The sequence below is a fragment of the Sus scrofa genome, chromosome 8 (assembly GCF_054392235.1).
Source record: "Sus scrofa isolate SSC_HxYL_T2T_F1_AM1 chromosome 8, Sscrofa_HxYL_maternal_Yorkshire_Landrace_v2.0, whole genome shotgun sequence".
NCBI lineage: Eukaryota > Metazoa > Chordata > Mammalia > Artiodactyla > Suidae > Sus > Sus scrofa.
In genome coordinates this window covers 5981682-6001325 of record NC_139390.1, presented here as the reverse complement: position 1 = coordinate 6001325, position 19644 = coordinate 5981682, and the positions used below count along the sequence as shown (strand labels likewise).

The 19644-nt window shown below is 49.8% G+C and overlaps 1 protein-coding gene across 14 annotated transcripts in view; it reads left to right on the top strand.

The window, feature by feature from the left end:
• ZBTB49 (zinc finger and BTB domain containing 49) overlaps positions 1–16758 on the top strand; it is a 30339-nt gene extending 13581 nt beyond the window's left edge. For 4 of the 14 annotated variants that reach the window (XM_084973820.1, XM_013989281.3, XM_084973821.1 and 1 more), the window contains exons 4-7: positions 7168–7241; positions 8772–8854; positions 8945–9106; positions 15648–16758. In XM_084973820.1, coding sequence (XP_084829946.1) covers positions 7168–7241; positions 8772–8854; positions 8945–9106; positions 15648–16312 — 984 coding nt within the window. In that variant the 3' untranslated portion in view covers positions 16313–16758. Of the gene's footprint in view, positions 1–553; positions 601–2685; positions 3392–3696; positions 5952–7167; positions 7242–8646; positions 8855–8944; positions 9107–15647 lie in introns of those variants that run through there. The other 10 variants (XR_014813585.1, XM_003128851.7, XM_084973819.1 and 7 more) reach the window with 6 other exon arrangements.
• Positions 16759–19644: the final 2886 nt, after the last annotated feature.

Below are 19644 nucleotides of genomic sequence, written 5' to 3'. Positions count from 1 at the left end.
AAATCAGAAGGGGCCAGGCCGTCAGCAGGGGATGCTCCCGTAATGGGGTCTTCTCCCCCCTGTTAGCTCATCCCCACCAAGGCTGACGGGCAGTGAGGAGGGCGTTTACCCCGTGCCACTTGCAGGAGGTCCCGCTCTGTGTGGGGCTGTCCCCATGCGCTGGGAGCAAAGGACTCAGGTGAAAGACAGGTGACCAAGTTCCAGCTGCTCAGCGAGAAAACTCGCCTTTGAGCCGAAGGGAAAGACCGTCCAAAGCCTCAGTATCGTTTGAATGCAGATAAGTACATCCGGTTTCAACCCAGGTCTAGATGCGGAGAACAACGTAATTTTTAGAGAAAAGTAAATGCAAATCTCCCTTCAGCCTCTCCGCCTGTCTAAGGGCGAGAGAGATGAGGCGCCGCGGGGCTCCCCCCGCGTTCACTCTGGCGATGACGTGTGGGATGCTCGGCTTTGGAAGGTGGGACCCACGAGACGGGCGTCAGCATTTGAAAGAGGAAATTATTGTGCCGGTATTACGAATGATTTGACAAGTTGTTGTTTTGTTTTGTTTTAGGTGAGAAACCTTTTGAGTGTAACATTTGTGGGAAACATTTCTCTCAGGTGGGAATACTTTTATTGATTGTTAATAATTGGAAACCTGAACCCCAGTGTTTATTTTTATTACAGATAAGACATTCTCTTGGACTTGGGAGAGGAGCCTCTGATGATCTCTCACTTAAAAGATTTCAGACGAAATCAGGAGAAAATAATTTTCAAGGAAACATTCCTAGTTCACTGAGGGAAAAATACCGTTGTTTATAAGCTCGTGAACTCACACAGTCCCTTTTCCCCCGTTAAGGATGGGTCCAGGTCTAGTGCATTTCTCCCCTTCCGTGGATATACGCCGTCCTGAGCATCACTTGCGGGCTGCAGGTTGTGCTGGGCTGGATCGAAAACAAGTGTCCTTATTCTCACTGAGACAGTAGATGTTAGGATGTTGGAGAAGAGGCCAAACGCTTTTCATCTTCTGCTTTGACAGCCTTTGACAGACCTCTGTTACGGCCTTTGCACGAGTGTCCTCTGTCAGCCCGTGCACATTAGGTCCTCCTACAGCTCTGTACTGATCGAGGCACAGGCAGAGAAATCGAGAGATTTAGTTGCAGAGAACATTTTGAATGTCATAGAATGGCTGTGGGTATCTGCTTTTCCTTCTGATGGAAGGTAACTGTTTCCCTGCCAGGCACTGGCTTTCCAGAAGCAGCTCGCAGGTCCAGTGCCCAGTCCAGGAGAGGAAACACTCACCCACAGCCGTCTTTACACGCGCACGATAATCCTGTAGGAGCAGCTTGTGCGAACGCCATTTCCCTGGGGAGAGGACCTTCGGGCTGGGCCTCGACGGGCCCCTGGAGACCTCCGTCTGCTGAGAGTTGGGCAGCTGGCCCTGTGGAGCGTGGAGATGCAGGAGCAGTGGCGCCAGCTTTTGACACGTCCCCAGGGAGCCAGCTCTTCCGATTTCCCCTTGGGCATTTTCCCCAGCCCCACGCTCTAACTTCTCCGCACTCTCCCCGCTTCCACATGCAGTGGTTCACCGGCCCCGACATGTGACTGTGCGCTGCTGGTCCAGCCAGGGGCCGTGCTGCTCTCAGTGCTCAGTGAGCTTCGCTGAACTGGGGGTGGGGGGGCTGCTCTGCCTGCAGCACCCTCAGGTTGAGGCCTGTGCTTTTTTTACCAGCCTTGCCCGGGGGAGGGGTGGGGCTCAGAGCTTGGCCTCTAGAGCCAGGCCCTGTGGATTCAAATCCAGCCTCTGGTTTACTGCTCTGACCCTTGGGCAGGCTGCCTGATCCGGTTGGGTTCATAACCTGCTGAGTCACAGCGGGAACTCCCAGCATTATCACTTTGTTCTGAATACTCCTCGTGTCTGACTGGGTCAGCGTCTCTGAGTTGAAGGCGTAGAGGTCCCGGAGGTTGAACTGATGGGCATCAGATGCTTCAGGTGAACCCTCTGTTCGCTGTCTCGTGTATAACTTGCAGGTTTTTAGTCCTGGGACAGGGTTTATTCATCCTGCTCCGACTCTGTGCTAGGTCTTGGAGTCACAGCCGCAAGTAGGGTGGCGTCGGAGACTCCCTGAGGAGAGTGAGTGGGGTCCCGCCCGGCCGAGAGCTCAGCCTGGAAAGTCTTTGCAGAGGCTGCAGCAGGTGCAGAGACGCCGCTCGGGAAGCAGTGCAGGCTCTGTGGTGAGAGCCAGGCCGAGAGCATGTTGAGTGCCGGTGGACCGCATGCCTGCTGTTAAGTGGGCAGTGGGAATGGAGCATTAGGAAGGCTAGTGGAGACGACAGGGTGAGGTGCCAGGGGCCGGGCGTCCAGACCCTCACAGGCCATTCCGGAGACTGAATTTCACCTGCGAGGGGAGGGGAGCGGCTGACATCATCTAGCTTAAGTCTTTACCCGACGCCTGGCTGTGGGCGCGAGAGCGGGCGCAGGGGTTGGGGGGGGAAGCAGGCAGGTGATTTCAATGGCAGCCCTGCCCACTGCCTCCGACTTTGCTGTCCGCGCTCCCCCCGAGGCTTGCCAAGGCCAGCCCTGTCGATAGACGCTGCAGAAATTCTCTTCTGTGGTGCTGTCTGTGGTTTTTTGGTTTTTTTTTTTTGTTTTTGTTTTTTTTTTGGCTTTTTAGGGCCGTACCTGTGGCATATGGAGGTTCCCAGGCTAGGGGTCACATCAAAACTACAGCTACACTGCTGCGTCACAACAGGAACTCCCTGCTGTCTATATTTTTATCGGGTTTCTATGAATGTATAGTTACGTATAGTTATGGTTTTTAGATGTACATGGCTGTCTTATCTCATAAGGAAATGATGAAATTTTTGTGAATAAGGACTCTTAAAAAACTTCATTCACCAAGTATTTATTTATTGGAAGCCTACGGGACCCAAGGAGCTCTGCCATGTGCTGTGCCATGTGCTGGCAGCCAAAGCTGGGTAAGGCTTCAAGGCGCTTATCGTTGAGAGGAAGAGACATGTCTGCAGTGGCAAAGTACAGTGAAACGCTGCAGGTGCCGTGGCCGAGATGTGTAGGGTCTGGGCAAAGAGGAGAGTACACGTGCCACCTGGAAGCGGTGGTGTTTGGGGGGCTGGACATGGGACGTGCTCCGTGATGGCCTAGGGGGCCCTGCAGGCGGGGGTGGCGTTGATAATTCCAGGCCGAGGGCACAGTGGCCGGGGCAGCCTGCCCTTCCTTTCTCATCTGAACCGGATACATGTAGTTATGGAGGAGTGGAAATGTGTCCCTTCTGGAAGGTTCGTAAGCTGGGAAATAGAGGTTACCGTCTCGTGGCTCGTGGTTAAGGAACCGACTAGTATCCATGAGCGTGCAGACTCCGTCCTTGGCCTCGCTCAGTGGGCTAAGGATCTGGTGTTGCCTTGAACTGTGGTGTAGGTCACACATGTGGCTCGGATCTGGCCTTGCTCTGGCTGTGGTGTATGCTGGCAGCCACAGCTCCAATTCAACCCTCACCTGGGATCCTCTATATGCCACAGGTGCGGCCCTAAAAACAAACAAACAAACAAACAAAAAAGTTAGGAAACAGATGTACCAATGTCTACCAATAAGAAATAATCTTAGAGTTCCTGTGGTGGCTCAGTGGGTTAAGAACCCAACTAGTATCCATGAGGATGAGGGTTCGATCCCTGGCCCCACTCAATGGGTTAAGGATCCAGCATTGCCATGAGCTATGGTGTAGGTCGAAGACACGGCTCAGATCTGGCATTGCTGTGGCTGTTGCGTAGGCTGGCAACTGTAGCTCCAATTCGACTCCTAGCCTAGAAACTTCCATATGCCATGGCTGCGGCCCTAAAAAGAAAAAGAAAGAATCTTTTGTGCTGTTTACTCAATTTAGTATTTAATAGGGTTATCCTTTAAAAAAAGAAAAGAAAAGAAAAAAGCCACAACCTTAATAATGAGTCAGAGCCGTGTGACACCTCGGTTTTGAAAAGCTCCGGTAAGCCTAGCCTGTGCCAGCAGCCTGTGCGCGTGTCAGTATCACTCTGGACACACTGGACATGCCTGCATCTCAGCAAGTACAAGTCGTGCAGCACTACAGAGGCTGGCGGATGTATCTGGAGCTGCGTGTCTCCCAAATGGATGGAACCTGGGCTGTTCAGTGTGTCCAGAGGAGGAAACTAAGTGACAAGTCTGGAGTTCCTGTCACACGAGAAACAGGAGGGAAACCGGGTATATTTAGCTGTCTTTAGGCAGAGGAATGGAGTTGTTTTCTCTCTCCAAGGAGGCAGGAATAGGGAGCTTGAGCAGCTGCTGTGGACGGATGGTTGTGCGAGGCTGATGGCTGTACGAGGCGGGGGCCCTCCCAGCTCCTGTGTCCTGGCGGGACTGGCAGGATAGGGCAGCCCGTCAACCTGCAGGAGGCTGCTCCGATTGTTCCAGGGCCCTGAGGCCCCTGGTGCCACAGGTGCCAGTTTCATCCCATCCGTGGTGAAAATGCAAAAAAATATATATATATTTTAATGGACTTTTCTTAAGTTATTAAATTTTTAACTCAGTGATGATATTTCCCACACTTGCCGTTGTTAAACATCCTTTTACCATCTAAGATCTTTGCTCTTTAGGTGACATCTCTGTGTTAATCTCTAGATTTTGTTTCTGTTTTAAAGTCTTAAAGCTTTTGAACTAGATGACTTTTAAGATCTGGGCTCTCTTTTATCTCAAGTTTTAGGCTCCCTGTTTTTGATGTAATCAGCAGCCACTAGACAGGCCCTCTGACAGGAGCTGTGTGATGCAGATGCTTAGTTTTGTATGTTTATATACTGATGTTCAGGTGCCCTTTAGAAGGAGTTTAGTTTTTAAATTACTCAACAAATGAAGCATTGACTTCTTTTCTACAAGAGAATTCTTCAGTTCAGGAATCTGACAACCCCATCCTAACTTAAAATGGTATCCACTCAGAGTAGAACTTTCTTCCCTGCTGATATTTTTCAGCACAGCAGCAGCACAAGGTTTGGAGTCTGTGCGCAGACAGAGCTGAAAACGGGTGTTTGCTCCCAGCCTCAGGGGCTGGGGCTGCTTCCTTCCTTCTCTGAGCCTCTGTTTACTGCCTGTAGCCTGTGAATTATACTCTATGAGGACATTGTGACAACTCAGTGAAACACTGCTTACGAACGAGAGCTACTCCTGTTACCAGTGGCTGGGGTTTTCATGGATCCAACTGTAGACATTTCTAAGACATGGTCCGTTCAGTTAGAGCATAATTAGTCATTGAGTACAGCAAAGTTTACCAAAAATAAGGACGACTGAAGGGCAGACAATCTGGGCCCCAGAGCACTGTATAATTTGGTATAAACTACCTGACTGTATTATTGGGCTTTTTGTCCAAATCTTTCCATTATTTAACCTGCTTTTATACCATTTATCAGACTAATAGGTGCTCCTTTATTTGGAGGAATTCTGCATTTCCAGACTTAAGTAGCTAAAGAAACATTTCAAAGCTGGCTTTACATTGCCGACTGTAATAGTAAGTGGAACACCATTCAGTTGTGTTTACTTCGGAAACAAGTGATTGTTGTGCTTTATTTAAAAATGAAAAATGCAGCATTGCTAGGAATCAAATCAGAAGGCATTTCACTCATAAGACGTAGTTTACAAAACAACTTGAAACGAGAGATCTAATTTAACCATAGAGCAGGTGGTGCTATTCAAATTGTCATTGAAGGGATGAGCTTTTCTGAAATTTGGAATGACTGGTTTGAAACAGTCCGTGGTGCTTCAGCTTAGTAACTCCAGTGCGCTGTTTCCCGGAGTGACTCTGCCACGCCGACAACTCAGCACAAGCTAGTTTATTCACAGAAACCTGCAGGCCCTCATGTGAGACAGAGTCTGAATTCAGACAATCTATTATTAGTTTCTGGCCTGTCGTGTGACTACAGCAACTCGTTTATTTATAAATTTATTTATTTGAAAACCTTTTTCCACATTCTTTCTCTGGCTATCTAACATCAGTTGTTCTAAGCCATACTTATCACGTTCTAGAATGTCATGTCCCAGTCTTTCCCAGATCCGATAGACATAAAGAATCTTCCATGTCATACAAGGTAAAAGCCACAGAGGACATCAGAACCATTTTCAGACCTATAACCATAAACTCTTTTTGCATTTATTCAAAGAAGAGTTTGCAAATTGACAAAGCCACATTCATGAGTTTGGTAGTACTGTTCGTTCTCTTTTTTTGGCTTGTTTTGTGCACAGTGCCTGCGCTTGACTGCCGTTGGGTATATCCATCTCATTCAGGGTTTCTTTGTAACAACACAACACTATGAAATATTAAGTCCAAGAAACGGTAGATTGAGGCTATTCGCTTAAATCACAGCAAAGGAAGATTTTGTTTCCAGACCCCAGCATTTGCCGCTCTAATGTCACTGTTAGAAATTGAGCCATTTTAATATTGATTTCCTGTTGATTTGTGTATGGACGTCTATTTTGTGATCTCCATTTAAGTCGGTTATTCTTCATAAAGCCCTGCTAGTTTCGGAGACGAGGGGTCTAAACAGCCCGCAGCTGAAGGACGGCTGTCAGTCAGTCTCCTCATTTGCGTTTTTTGCACAAGGGTAAACTGAGCGGCCTGCCAGGCAGAAGAGCTGTACTGCCAGAGGAAATACCGTAAGGAAAAGTCTTACCTTCTTCACGAACAAAAGCACGCTCTTTAGGAAGAAACAACAAATACCGAAATAACTAAGTACAAAGTTGCTGCCTTTTTTCTTAAGTGCTGTTTGCATATGGATGGTCCCAGTTTAAAAAAAAAAAAATGAAATAAAATACATCAAGAACTGTTTAAAACACAAGCTTATCCACCCCTAAAGCAGCCGCCACAGAGTGTGGGGCCCATTTCAGAGGGACCCGCAGGAGCCGCGCAGGCCTGGGTTGGGACCGGCCAGGGGTGCAAGGAGCACAGGCCGAGACGCCCAGGTTCAACTGACTGCTGGGCAGCCGCTCCCCAGCTTGGAGCCTGGCTGGGCCTTGTCTTTTTGCACGCGGCTGCTTCTGAGTTGTGCGTCGGAGTCTTCATTCTGAAGTTGGACTGGAACCTGGCTACACCTGTCAGTTTCCCTTTTGAATTTTATGCCCTTAAAAATTTTTTTTTTTCATTATTGGCCTGTTTTTTTTCTTTCCCTTTTTTGCAGGCGGGTAACCTGCAGACTCACTTACGTCGACATTCCGGGGAAAAGCCATACATCTGCGAGATCTGCGGGAAGAGGTCAGTTCTCTCCATACGGGAGGAGCAGCCTCAGCACCTTTGAAAATCCGTGTTCTCTGAGCCACGTGGGGGCTCACTGCTGCGCTCCTTACACAGTGCAGCCCAGCCCTCTGGCTTTCCATGTGACACACAGAATAACGAAAAGAAACGCAGTTGTTAATTAAAAGGAGAATCTAGGGCACAAGTCTTATGAAATGGGATTTTACATGAAACAAAATTCTCTTAGACTGAAATGTCCATTCATTCCAAAAATGTCTGTTAAAATAGATGACTTCCCATGGAGCTGACCGTCTGGCAGGGGAAATGAGACCTGCACCCTGAATGCCTCGACTTGGGTCAGGGGAGGTGGTAGGAGGCGCCCCGGCCGTGCACCCAGGCCCATGAAGGGCCGTGAGTTCAAGTGCAGGAAGGAGGGCTAAGCCCAAGGGCTGGGTGGCCTTTGACCTGGGAAGTGAGAACTGACTTGGTGACGGCCTCACTCTGGGGGTGGAGAGCCGGGCGAGGAGATGGGACCTCGGCGTGGACCCCTCCCCTCCTCAGGGGCGTGTGTCGGGAATCCACCTGCGTTGCCATCTAGAGTGTCAGTCATTTTAAGACAGCAGGCAACAGCCAGGACTGGACCGGTCACATCGTGTTTTATGTATTCGTTTAACTGTCCATTTGTTCAGCATTTATTAAGCACCTACTGTATGCTAAATGCTGTGACAGGAACATAGCATAAATTCTCTTTCTCTGATAAGTTTGTACTGGGGGTGTGGTGGGGGTGGCCCAGGCATGGGACAGTTAGAGTCCCAGTCTTGTGCCAGGCTGGCACAGTACTCTTTTTTTTTTTTTTTTTTACTCAATTTATCACACCTATAGTTGTACAATGATCATCACAATCCAGTTTCACAGTGGGACAGTACTCTCGATTCAGTTCCGGGAAGATAGTTGTCTCTGCAGAGGGTAGACGACAAAAGCTCCTGAGCCGGACGTGCTTCCCTTTCTGCCATAGCTGCCTCGTCCCTGAGGCCGCGTGTAGTGCCCGGGTCACACGGACTGCCTGTTTGGGGCGCCCTGTCGCATAAGCCCCCTGCTCCTCTTTGCCTGGGGTCCCTGAAAGCCTGGTTTCACAGGGTGTTTTAAATGTGGGCCTTCTGAACTTGGTCTGAAAGCAAGGTGTACACTTAAAACCATGTCTGTATATGACCCCCCCCCCGGCCCCATGTCACCCCTTCCTCTGCTGTGGGTGGGGCGGAAGGTTGGAGTTACCCCTCAAGCCAACCTAGCGATCGTCTCTGAAGAACAGGCAGTGAACGTAGGTAGGAAAACATGTTTTTAGATCATTTTCTCATTTCCTTTAAGAAGAAGAGAAAAAGAGTAAGGATTTTTTTTTTTTTTTAATGCCCATTTCAAATGAAATCAGGCCGCTCCTGATGACATTGCAAAGTCATGCAGGGAGCCGTCCATCCGCTCCCTCCGTGGTTTTCAAGGATGAAGATTCGCAGCGAGGTCAGAAGGCTCCTAATCGGATTTCCGAATCCCTTCCAGGTTTGCAGCCTCCGGGGACGTCCAGCGCCACATCATTATCCACTCGGGAGAAAAGCCGCACTTGTGTGACATCTGTGGTCGAGGTAGAGCTGCGTGTTTCCCTTTTCCTCCTTGAAGCTTTCCGACGGGCCTGTTCTCAGCCCCTCGCTTCACGCCTGTTCTGCTCTCTCTAGGGTTTAGCAACTTCAGTAATTTGAAGGAGCACAAGAAGACGCACACGGCTGATAAGGTCTTCACCTGTGACCAGTGCGGCAAGTCCTTCAACATGCAGAGGAAGCTGGTGAAGCACAGGATTCGGCACACGGGGGAGCGTCCCTACAGCTGTTCTGCCTGTGGTGAGTCTCTGCCCGCCGCAGACCCGCGCCCGCCTGGTCCTCTCTCTGGGGACAGCGCTGGTTAGGGCCCCAGGTCGTCCTTGCTTGGTAAGATGAAAGTCGCGCTGTTTCTTTATGGCCTTGGGCTTTGTTCACGTGGCAGGTGTCAGGAAGTGTCCTTATGCTCCAGACACACGGTGACTGATGGGGGAGTCCCAGGGACCACTGCTCCTGGGGGGCACCCTGGGGGCACTTGGGAGAGAGGGGAAGAGTGCGCGGGGTGCGGCGCAGCAGCAGGGGGTGCGGCAGCAGGGGCCAGGGCACGGAGGCCTGCAGGGGTGCAGACAGGCTCAGGAGGGAGGGCTTCTCAAAATGGGGTGTCGTGAAGCAGAGGTCATTTGTGCTGTGCGTGACGCTTCAGTGCATCGGGAGGAGGGAAGGGAGGCTGGCAGCCCTATCTCCAGGCCCATCACTGCACAGGTGAGGAAACTGGGACTGCGAGCTAAGTTGCCTGTTCCTCATGATCTCGGCGTGTTAGCGCCTCTGAGGAGCTGGGGGAGTGTGCACGTGCGTGTGCCTGTGGCAGTGTGGACGGAGTCACGGATGCATAGTAACCATTTTTCGATTACCTATTTATTTTAATTTTTGGGGAGTTCCCTTCGTGGCTCAGTGGTTAACAAGCCCAACTAGGATCCATGAGGATGCTGTTCACTCCCTGGCCTCGCTCAGTGAGTTAAGGATCCAGTGTTACGTGAGCTGTGGTGTAGGTCGCAGACATGGCTTGGATCTGGAGTGGCTGTGGCTGTGGCATAGGCCAGCAGGTGTAGCTCCGATTCGACCCCTAGCCTGGGAACCTCCATATGCCGCAGATGTGGCCCTAAAAAAGCAAAAAAAAAAAAAAAATTATTGTAGTTAACTTACAATGTTCTGTCAATTTCTGCTGTACAGCAAAGTGACCCAGTCATACATATAGATATGTATGTACATCTTTTCCCCTTATTATCTTCCATCACGTTCCATCCCAAGTGACTGGATATAGTTCCCTGTGCTGCACAGCAGGACCTCATTGCTTATCCAATTCTAAATGTAATAGTTTGCATCTACAAACCCCAAACTCCCCGTCCATCCCACTCCTTCCCCCACCTCCTTGGCAACCGAAGTCTGTTCTCGATGTCTGTGAGTATAGATTGGTTCATTTGGGCCATATTTTAGATTCCACGTATAAGTGATATCATACAGTACTTGTCTTTCTCTTTCTTAGTATGAGAGTCTCTAGTTGCATCTGTGTTGCTGCAAATGGCATTATTTCATTTTTTTTTTTTATGGCTGAGGAGTATTCTGTTGTGTATATGTACCATATCTTCTGAGTCCATTCATTATAATTACCTATGTAGAGCAAAAAGGAAAAGTGCTGAGTCAGGCTGCAGGAAGCCTGGAATTGGGGTGTCCTTAGAGTTGTGATTGTAATTGGCTTCTAAAATAGGGCAGGGCACAGAGTTCCCTTTGTGGCTTACTAGGTTAAGAACTTGACTCATATCTGTGAGGATGCAGGTTTGATCCCTGGCCTTGCTCAGTGAGTAAAGGGTATGGCGTTGCTGCAAGCTGCAGCATAGGTCACAGATTCGTCTGGGACCCAGTGTTGCTGTGGCTGTGGTGTAGCCTGGCACCTGCAGCTCCAGTTCAACCCCTAGCCTGGGAACTTCCACATGCCACAGGTATGGGCTTAAAAAGAAAAGATATAAATAAATAGGGCAGGACATGTGGGCTGTAAATGAAGGCAGCTTTATTTGCATTTCCCCCTTAAATTGTATAGAGGTCTCTTGGCAACTCTGTAACTATTCCAATTGCTCCTAAAAGGTGAAATTCCATCACTTTTAAATCACAATTGCAGTCTCAAGTCACTGGTTTAAAATGTCACTTCCAAATTACTATTACACCTGTGAACTTGATTTCAGGTTCAGTGTTCTCTTCCCTCCCTTCTGCCCACGAAGCACCCCCTCCCCACTCTGTGGAGGAGGGGGTGCATCGGGACCCCTCTCTTCCCCCTCCCCTGATGACTAACCACTGCCTCTTCTGACCCTGACCAGGTCAGCCTGGGGGGTGGGCAGGGGAGCAAGAAAGTGAGCAAGAGTGGTCTTACATGACAAGTGCAGATCTTTTTAACAGCTTTATTGAGATAAATCCCATGCTATAAAATGCACCCATTTAAAGTGAACAGTCCAGCAGTTTGGGTATTTTCAGAGCTGTGCTACCCTCACAGTCTGATCTGAGAACATTTTTGTTCCACAAAAAGAAACCCTACCCTCCTTAGCAGTCACTTCCCCGTTCCCTCCCTCAGCCCAGGCAACCCTCTGTCTCCTTTCTGTCTCTATAGATTTGTCTGTTACAGACATTTCATACAAATGGACTCATTATAATATGTGATCTTCTGTAACTGACTTTTTTCACTTTGCAAACCTGCTGTGAATATTCACGTACCACTGTAGGTGTGGATGTAGGCAGTTTCCATTTTAGGGTAGCTCCACAGTCAGGGCTTTGCTGTGCTTTTTTAAATTTTTTTATTACTCAATGAAGTTATCACATCTGTAGTTGTATAATGATCATCACAATCCAATTTCACAGGATTTCCATCCCACAACCCAAGCACATCCCCCCACCCCCCAAACTATCTCCTCCAGAGACCATAAGTTTTTCAATATCTGTGAGTCAGCATCTGTTCTGCAAAGAAGTTCAGTCTGTCCTTTTTTCAGATTCTGCATGTCAGTGAAAGCATTGGATGTTGGTGTCTCATTGTATGGCTGACTTCACTTAGCATGATAATTTCTAGGTCCATCCATGTTGCTAAAAATGCTGGTATTTCATTCCTTTTAATGGCTGAGTAATACTCCATTGTGTGTATGTACCACATCTTCTTGATCCACTCCTCTGTCGATGGACATTGAGGTTGTTTCCATGTCTTGGCTATTGAAAATAGTGCTGCAGTGAACATTGGAGTACATGTGTGTTTGCGAGTCATGGTTTTCTCTGGATAGATGCCCAGGAGTAGGATTGCTGGATCAAGTGGTAGTTCTATTTTTAGTTTTCTGAGGAGTCTCCATACTGTTTTCCACAGTGGTTGTACCAATTTACAATCCCACCAACAGTGTACTAGGGTTCCTTTTTCTCCACACCCTCTCCAGCACTTTTTGGTTGTAGACTTTTTGATGATGGCCATTGTGGCTGGTGTAAGGTGGTACCTCATCATGGTTTTGATTTGCATTTCTCTAATAATGAGTGATGTTGAACATCTTTTCATGTGTTTCTTGGCCATCTGTATGTCTTCTTTGGAGGACTGTCTGTTTAAATCTTCTGCCCATTTTTTTGATGGGGTTGTTTGTTTTTTTGGTATGGAGCGGCAGAAGGTGTTTATAAATTTTGGAGATTAATCCCTTGTCAGTCGATTCACTTGCAGAGATTTTCTCCCACTCTGTGGGTTGTTTTTTCGTTTTGTTTAGGGTTTCCTTTGCTGTGCAGAAAATTTTAACTTTGTTTAGGTCCCATTTATTTTTGTTTTTACTGTCATTAAGAGGTGGATCTGAGAAGATGTTGCTGTTGTTTATGTCAGAGAGTGCTTGGCCTATGTTTTCCTCTAAGAGTTTGATAGTGTCTGGTCTTATATCTAGATCTTTAATCCATTTGGAGTTTCTTTTTGTGTATGGTGTTAGAGAGTGTTCTAATTTCATTCTTTTCCATGTGGCTGTCCAGTTTTCTCAGCACCACTTATTGAACAAGCTGTCTTTTCTCCATTGTATATTCTTGCCTCCTTTGTCATCGATTAGTTGACTGTAGGTGCGTGGGTTTAATTCTGGGCTTTCCATCCTGTTCCACTGATCTCTATTTCTGTCTTTGTGCCAGTACCATACAGTTTTGATGATTGTTGCTTTGTAGTATAGTCTGAAGTCTGGGAGCCCGATTCCTCCAGCTCCATTTTTGTTGTTCAGGATGTCTTTGGCTATTCTGGGTCTTTTGTGCTTCCAAACAAACTTTAAAATATTTTGTTCAAGTTCTATGAAAAATGTCCTTGGTAATTTGATAGGGAATGCATTGAATCTGTAGATTGCCTTGGGTAGTACAGTCATTTTGATAATATTGACTCTTCCGATCCAAGAGCATGGTGTGTCTTTCCATCTGTTTGTGTCCTCTTTGATTTCTTTCTCATCAGTGTCTTATAGTTTTCAGAGTACAGGTCTTTTGTCTCTTTAGGTAGGTTTACTCCTAGGTATTTTATTCTTTTTGATGTGATGGTAAACGGGATTGCTTCCCTAATTTCTCTTTCTGCTCTTTCATTGTTAGTGTATAGAAATGCTATTGATTTCCATGAATTAATTTTGTATCCTGTGCCTTTGCCAAATTCATGGATGAGCTCTATAATAGTTTTCAGGTGGAGTCTTTAAGGATTCTCTAGGTATAGTATCATGTCATTTGCAAATAGTGATAGTTTTACTTCTTCCTTTCCACTTTGGATTCCTTTTATCTCTTTTACTTCTCTGATTGCCTTGGCTAGGACTTCCAAAACTGTGTTGAAGAGTAGTGGCGAGAGCAGACATCCTTGTCTTGTTCCTGATCTCAGTGGGAATTCTTTCAGCTTTTCACCATTGAGAATGATGTTAGCTGTGGGTTTGTCTTATATGGCCTTTATCATGTTGAGGTAGGTTCCCTCTATGCCCATTTTCTGAAGGGTTTTTGTCAGAAATGGGTGTTGGATTTTGTCAAAGGCTGTTTCTGCGTCTATGGAGAGGATCATATGGTTTTTATTCTTCAGTTTGTTAATGTGGTGTATCACACTGATGGATTTGCAGATATCGAAGAACCCTTGCAAGGGCTTTGCTGTGTTTAAACCTTGGCCCCCTCTCCTCTGTCTCCTCCCCCCACCTCCCGTCCCCCCTCCCGGACACTCTCCTTCCCAGCATTCCAAGCTTCTTTCCCTTCCGCTCTCTCCTCCTTCCCCAGCACTTAGCTGCACTTCCCCTGCTGGAAAAGTGCCTTTCCTTCCAGCCGGACCTCTCCCTCCAGCCCTTGGTTTTGTGGCACTTCACTCCGAGGAGACCTTCCCTGTTGGGGTCCCGTCGCCCCTCTAGGCATCCCTCTTAGGCTGGATTGAAAATGGCTCGCAAGCATGACCCTCGTCCTACCTGTGGAAACACTCCTGTTCCACACTCCAGAGGTCTGCAGGCCCACGGCGGACGGAGGGGACCCCCATCTCTGCTGCCCACATGGCGAGCCAGCTGTCCCCATCAGGTTGTCCACGCAGGAGGCAGGCACAGCTCCACTGTGCGCTCCTGATAGAGGCACAGGAGAGACCCCCACACCCCCTCTCTGCAATGCCTGAAATTTATATGTGTAAGGACCCTGAAATGAGTTACCACCTTTTGCCCAATAATTCCACTGCCGAGGATTTATCTTAAGGAAACAACGAAAAGAAAGATGCTAATCAAACCTCAGGTATGGTGACACAGCTCAGATAGCCCACCATTGCTCCCTGGAGAGCTGAGAGTTCAAATATAGTGACATAGGCCTGAGAGGAAAGTTCTAAAATGTGTGTCCACATAAACAGAGTGGGGTTTTTGTTTTGTTTTGTTTTTTTAGGGCTGCACCTGTGGCATATAGAAGTTCCCAGGCTAGGGATAGAATCAGAGCTGTAGCTACCGGCCTGTGGCACAGCCACAGCCATGCCAGGTCCAAGCCACATCTGCGACCTGCACCACAGCTTGAGGTAATGCTGGATCCTTAACCCACGAGTGAGGCCATGGATTGAACCCGTGTCCTCATGGATCCTAGTTGGGTTTGTTACTGCTGAGCCATGACGGGAATTTTTTTTTTTTTTGCCTTTTTGTAGGCCCCACCTGCGGCATATGGAAGTTCCCAGGATCGGGATCAAATCAGAGCTCCAGCTGCAGGCCTGCACCACAGCCACAGCCACCCTGGATCCCATCCATGCCTGCGACCTACTTCACAGCTTGCAATAACACCGGATCCTTAACCCACGATGCCAGGGATTGACCTTATCAATCCTCATGGATACTAGTTGGATTCTTAGCCTGCTGAGCCACAGCGGGCACTCCCTACTGTGACATTCTATAAGGTTATTTATTGATTTTTCTCTTCTGACCCAGGCCAGTGGTGGGACTAGATCGCCTACCTCTGGCATATACCCAGAGAAAGCAGGGCTTGGAGGAGGAGGCCTAAAATATGTTGAAAGCTAAATGCATGAGTACCTTTAGAAAAGATGCTTCTAAATTGTAATTGGCTGAGTTAAATTTATGAAAATCTGACCGAAATTAACGGGGTTTCCCAGCACCCTGGCTCCCCAAGCCCAAGCTCCTGTGCAGGGAGACCCCCCCCCACCATGCTGCAGGTTGGAGGGGCTGCAGCCAGAGCAGAACGAAAGAGTCTGGAGTCCAGAGTGAGCAGGTGATGCACGACTGAGTTCTCGCTAAAGCAAGGTCCTTCAGTATCCAGCAGGGGGCAGAGGGGACGCCTGCCAGAATATTCTCCTCTGAGAAGATCCCTTTTCTCCTTCCAGGAAAGTGTTTTGGAGGGTCCGGCGACCTCCGCAGGCACGTCCGCACGCACACCGGGGAGAAGCCGTACACGTGTGACGTGTGTAACAAGTGCTTCACCCGCTCGGCGGTGCTGCGGCGCCACAAGAAGATGCACTGCGGGGCGGAGGACGGGGGCCGGGGCGCCCTGGCGGAGCTGGCGCAGGCCATGGACACCTCTGACCTGGAGCGGTCCCAGAGCTCCGACTCCTTCTCCCAGGACATGGCTGTGACCTTGATGCCCGGGTCTGTTAAAATCCCCGTCCCCCCCGTGGAGGAAGACCCCGTGCCGGAATTTGACAGCCACTGTAAGTTCCGGGCCATGGCCCAGCCCCCCGGAGGGAGCGAGCAGGAGAAGCTCAGCCTGGATCCCGTCAAGCTCGCCAAGCCCCACGTGCCGCAGGAGCCGCATCAGGCCTACGCCTACTCGGACGTGGAGGCCTCGGCCGGCGCCGAGCCGCTGCAGGCCGACGGCGTGGCCCTGATCCGCTCGTCCCTGGCCGCCCTGGACAGTCACTGCGGTGACCCCCTGGGCAGCCGCGCGTCCGCCCCCGCGTACAGGAACTCGGAAGGGCAGTTCTTCTCCAGCATGACCCTCTGGGGGCTGGCGATGAAGACGCTGCAGAATGAAAGCGAGCTGGACCAGTGACCTCCGGCCTCAGCATCTCAGCACCAGGAACAGCTCCTCGGCTCAGGCCTTCAGGGCCTCCGGAGAGCCGCCCTGTGACCAGCCAGGACCGGCCAGGTCCAGCCCCAGAGGAGCCTGACAGGATGCCTCCTGGCGAGTTCAGCACACGGGAAGAGAGGCCCGCCAGCTCATCGCAGAAGCAGATGTGGGGCAAAACAAGGCACATCCCAGAAGCCAGAGGCTGGAGAGTCGGCTCGGAAGGTGGTGTGGACCGCCGGTAACTACTGTACATTGTGGTCGTGGTAAAGGGAAAAAATATGTGGGTAATAATACAAATATTATTTTTGCATTTTTACATGATTGGCATTTGTAGCATTTTGTATTTTTGTTTACAAAAAGATTTTATTTGTATAGGAAACTCATGCTATAATTTAATTTGAATAAATGAAAATTGCTTTTCTGTATCATATTGTGTTTCCTCCTGCATGTTTATTAATCTTAAGACCATAGTGATATAAAAATAGTTCCCACTGTGGCTCAGCAGAAATGAATCTGGCTAGCATCCATGAGGACGCAGGTTTGATCCCTGGTCCCGCTCAATGGGTTAAGGATCCAGCGTTGCTGTGAGCTGTAGTATGGGTTGCAGATGCAGCTTGGATCCTATATGGCTGTGGCTGTGGTGTAGGCCAGTGGCTACAGATCCAATTCGACCCCTAGCCTGGGAACCTCCATATGCCGTGGGTGTGGCCCTAAAAAGATTAAGAAATAATAATTTAAAAAAATATTGCATGCTCGTCCAGCAAGGATAAGTACCGTGTCAGTTCTTCCATCCCGGACAGTGGGCTTCGGAAGCCCTCAGAACAGAGCCTGCATCCTGGTGGCCACTTCTTGGTGGCTTCCTCCTCAGCCTCCCAGAACCTTCTTTCTCTAGGTTTGCTTTTCTGCATGTGCGATAAATAGCTTTTGGCATCCTACCAAGGCTCAAACCATCTCCTCGTGTAGCTGAAGCTGCCTGCCCCGGGTCTGGTTGCTGACAGAGCTTCTAAACATGTTCTTCCCCTCGGCTGCCCAGCAGACCTGCTGGCCTCATGGGACAAAACCGTGTCCGTAGCGCTGTTACAGGAGTGTCAGAGTGAGAGAACGCACGTGAACGTGCAGTTACCTGTGTGGACAGCAGAAGCCGCTTGTCTAGACCTGCTTGCACAGAGGCGAACACGGTCGTCGGCGGCTCTAGCTCGGAAATGAACACAGCCAACCAGAGGAACACGGGGAGGGGAGGATGTTCGTGGAAGAGCCGTGGATGCAGGATAGGTCCGCTTCGACGTCACATTCGGGTTCCACTCCTGGTGTTCCCACCCTTAAGGGCGCGGCAGCCCCACAGGGCTGGGGCAACGAGCACACACCGTCCCTGCCCAGAAGATGGAAGACCCAGGTGACCTGCACGAGGACCTGCAGCTGGCAACGGTGAGGCCCAAGGTCTCCTGGCTGTGAACTTGACGCCTGGGAGTTGCACATGGGTGTCGTCTCCCACCGCCTCTTTCTGGCTCCTCCATCTGATGTCCCAGCCCCCACAGCCCTTCATCTCCACCCGCACCTACAGCCCAGTGGTCAGCTCATCTTTTCACTGCCCCTCTCGTCCCTGTCCACCTCCTTCCCAGGCCAAACCCCATGGGCCGTCAGGCCGTGATCCACCCTCTGGCCTCTTCATCAGGCTTCCCTGGTGAGCCTCCAGCCTGTCTCTGCCCCTGCACGCGGGGCACTGAACCAGGCCGTTCTCTGGTTTCTATCCCAACTCGCTCCTGGGGAGCCCTGGGTCCATCTCGCCTCCTTCCTCCTCCATCTAGACCCTGCACTGCCCTAGACAGCTCTTTCTCAGTCTCTGCAGTGCTTCCCAACCTCTGTACCTCCCTGCTCCGTCTTCCCGCTCAGGAACTTGCTTCCTAGCCCTGTGAGACCCAGAAGCAACTAGGAAGGGCCCCTCAACCTCCCCCACACCTGCCGAATCCCTGAGCCTGTAGGTCGCACCCCCACACACACCTGACTGCTGCCTTCCCCACCCGCACCCCAGCCCTCTCTCCCCACCGGCTTTGATTTTCTCATTAGGACTTCCCACTGTCCAACCTACAGGAGCTTCTCGCCTCCTTCCTCCTCGATCTAGACCCTGTGCTGCCCTGGACAGCACCCAAGAGTTTTGCCTCGTGCTGTGTCTCCGTCTCCAGGGCCCACACTCTGCCTGGCATTTAGTAGATACTCGGTAATTTGTCAAAGGAGTGTTTTTGCCCTACCTTTTAGTCAAAACATTGGACCTCTTGGATTGAGTCTCTCATTTCCTTTCCTCTCTGGCAGCCTCTTCAGTCAGATGCCTTTTGCCCGCACTGCTCCACCCTTGCTGCCCAGCTCTCCATTGCTTACCCCGATCGGCGCTCAGTCCCCACTCCAGGTGGCTCTGGGCAGCACTGACAGCTCAGAGTGATGATTCTCCACCCGAGAGATAAGAACCAGGACCTCTGGAGGCCCGCTCGCTCTGGTTTCCCCTTCCCTCCCTGATGCTCGTCTCAGGCCCCTGTTCCCCTCCCCATTGGCCCATATTTAAAAGTTGGGGTGCCCCCCGTCCTCTGTCCTACTAGGCCTCCTCCGGTCTAATGACTGTAAGTGCCATCCCTTGGCTCATCTCTCCCAAACTTGTGTCTGTCTTGGGCCTCTCCCCTAGACTTGACACCCTATCCCAGCTACCTGCCTGTCATCTTTATCGGAATGTCTAATTCAGGAAAAAATGTGAAACCAAGCCCTTCACCCTCTCCCCTGCTCTCACCCGTCTCCTGAAACAGCAACCGCAGTCTTCCAGTGGCTCGGATTAAAAGTCTGAGGCATCACCCCACTTCCATCCCTTAAACATCTGTGGCATGCCTCCTGTACACCTGGGTTTTGCTCAGGTCCTAAAGAATCAGATTTGCCCACGCCGAGGCACCTAGCCTTGAGTAAATGTGCATGATGAGGACAATAATTTGTTCTCGTAGAATAAAAGTTTAAGAAAAAATTAAAACCAAAGCTTTAAAATTCATATTTCCTACCTCTTTCCTTTCTCCCTTCACCGCTCTGCCCCAAAGCCTTAACCTAAATAAGGACAAACTTAGCAGTGGCAAAAAAGCTTGGAAATGTGTGCATGTTCTTGGATAGCAGGTGATCTGCAGTGGGCCAGGCCTTGACAGGTAGCGTGGGCATCCGCAGCAAGAATAAGAGCGTGTGCCTACGTGCGTGTGTGTGTGCCTGCGTGCATGTGTGTGTGTGTGCACAGGTACCTCACTGACGCCAGAGTTAGAGACCTGGGCTCTGTTCCCACCTCCATCGCCAAC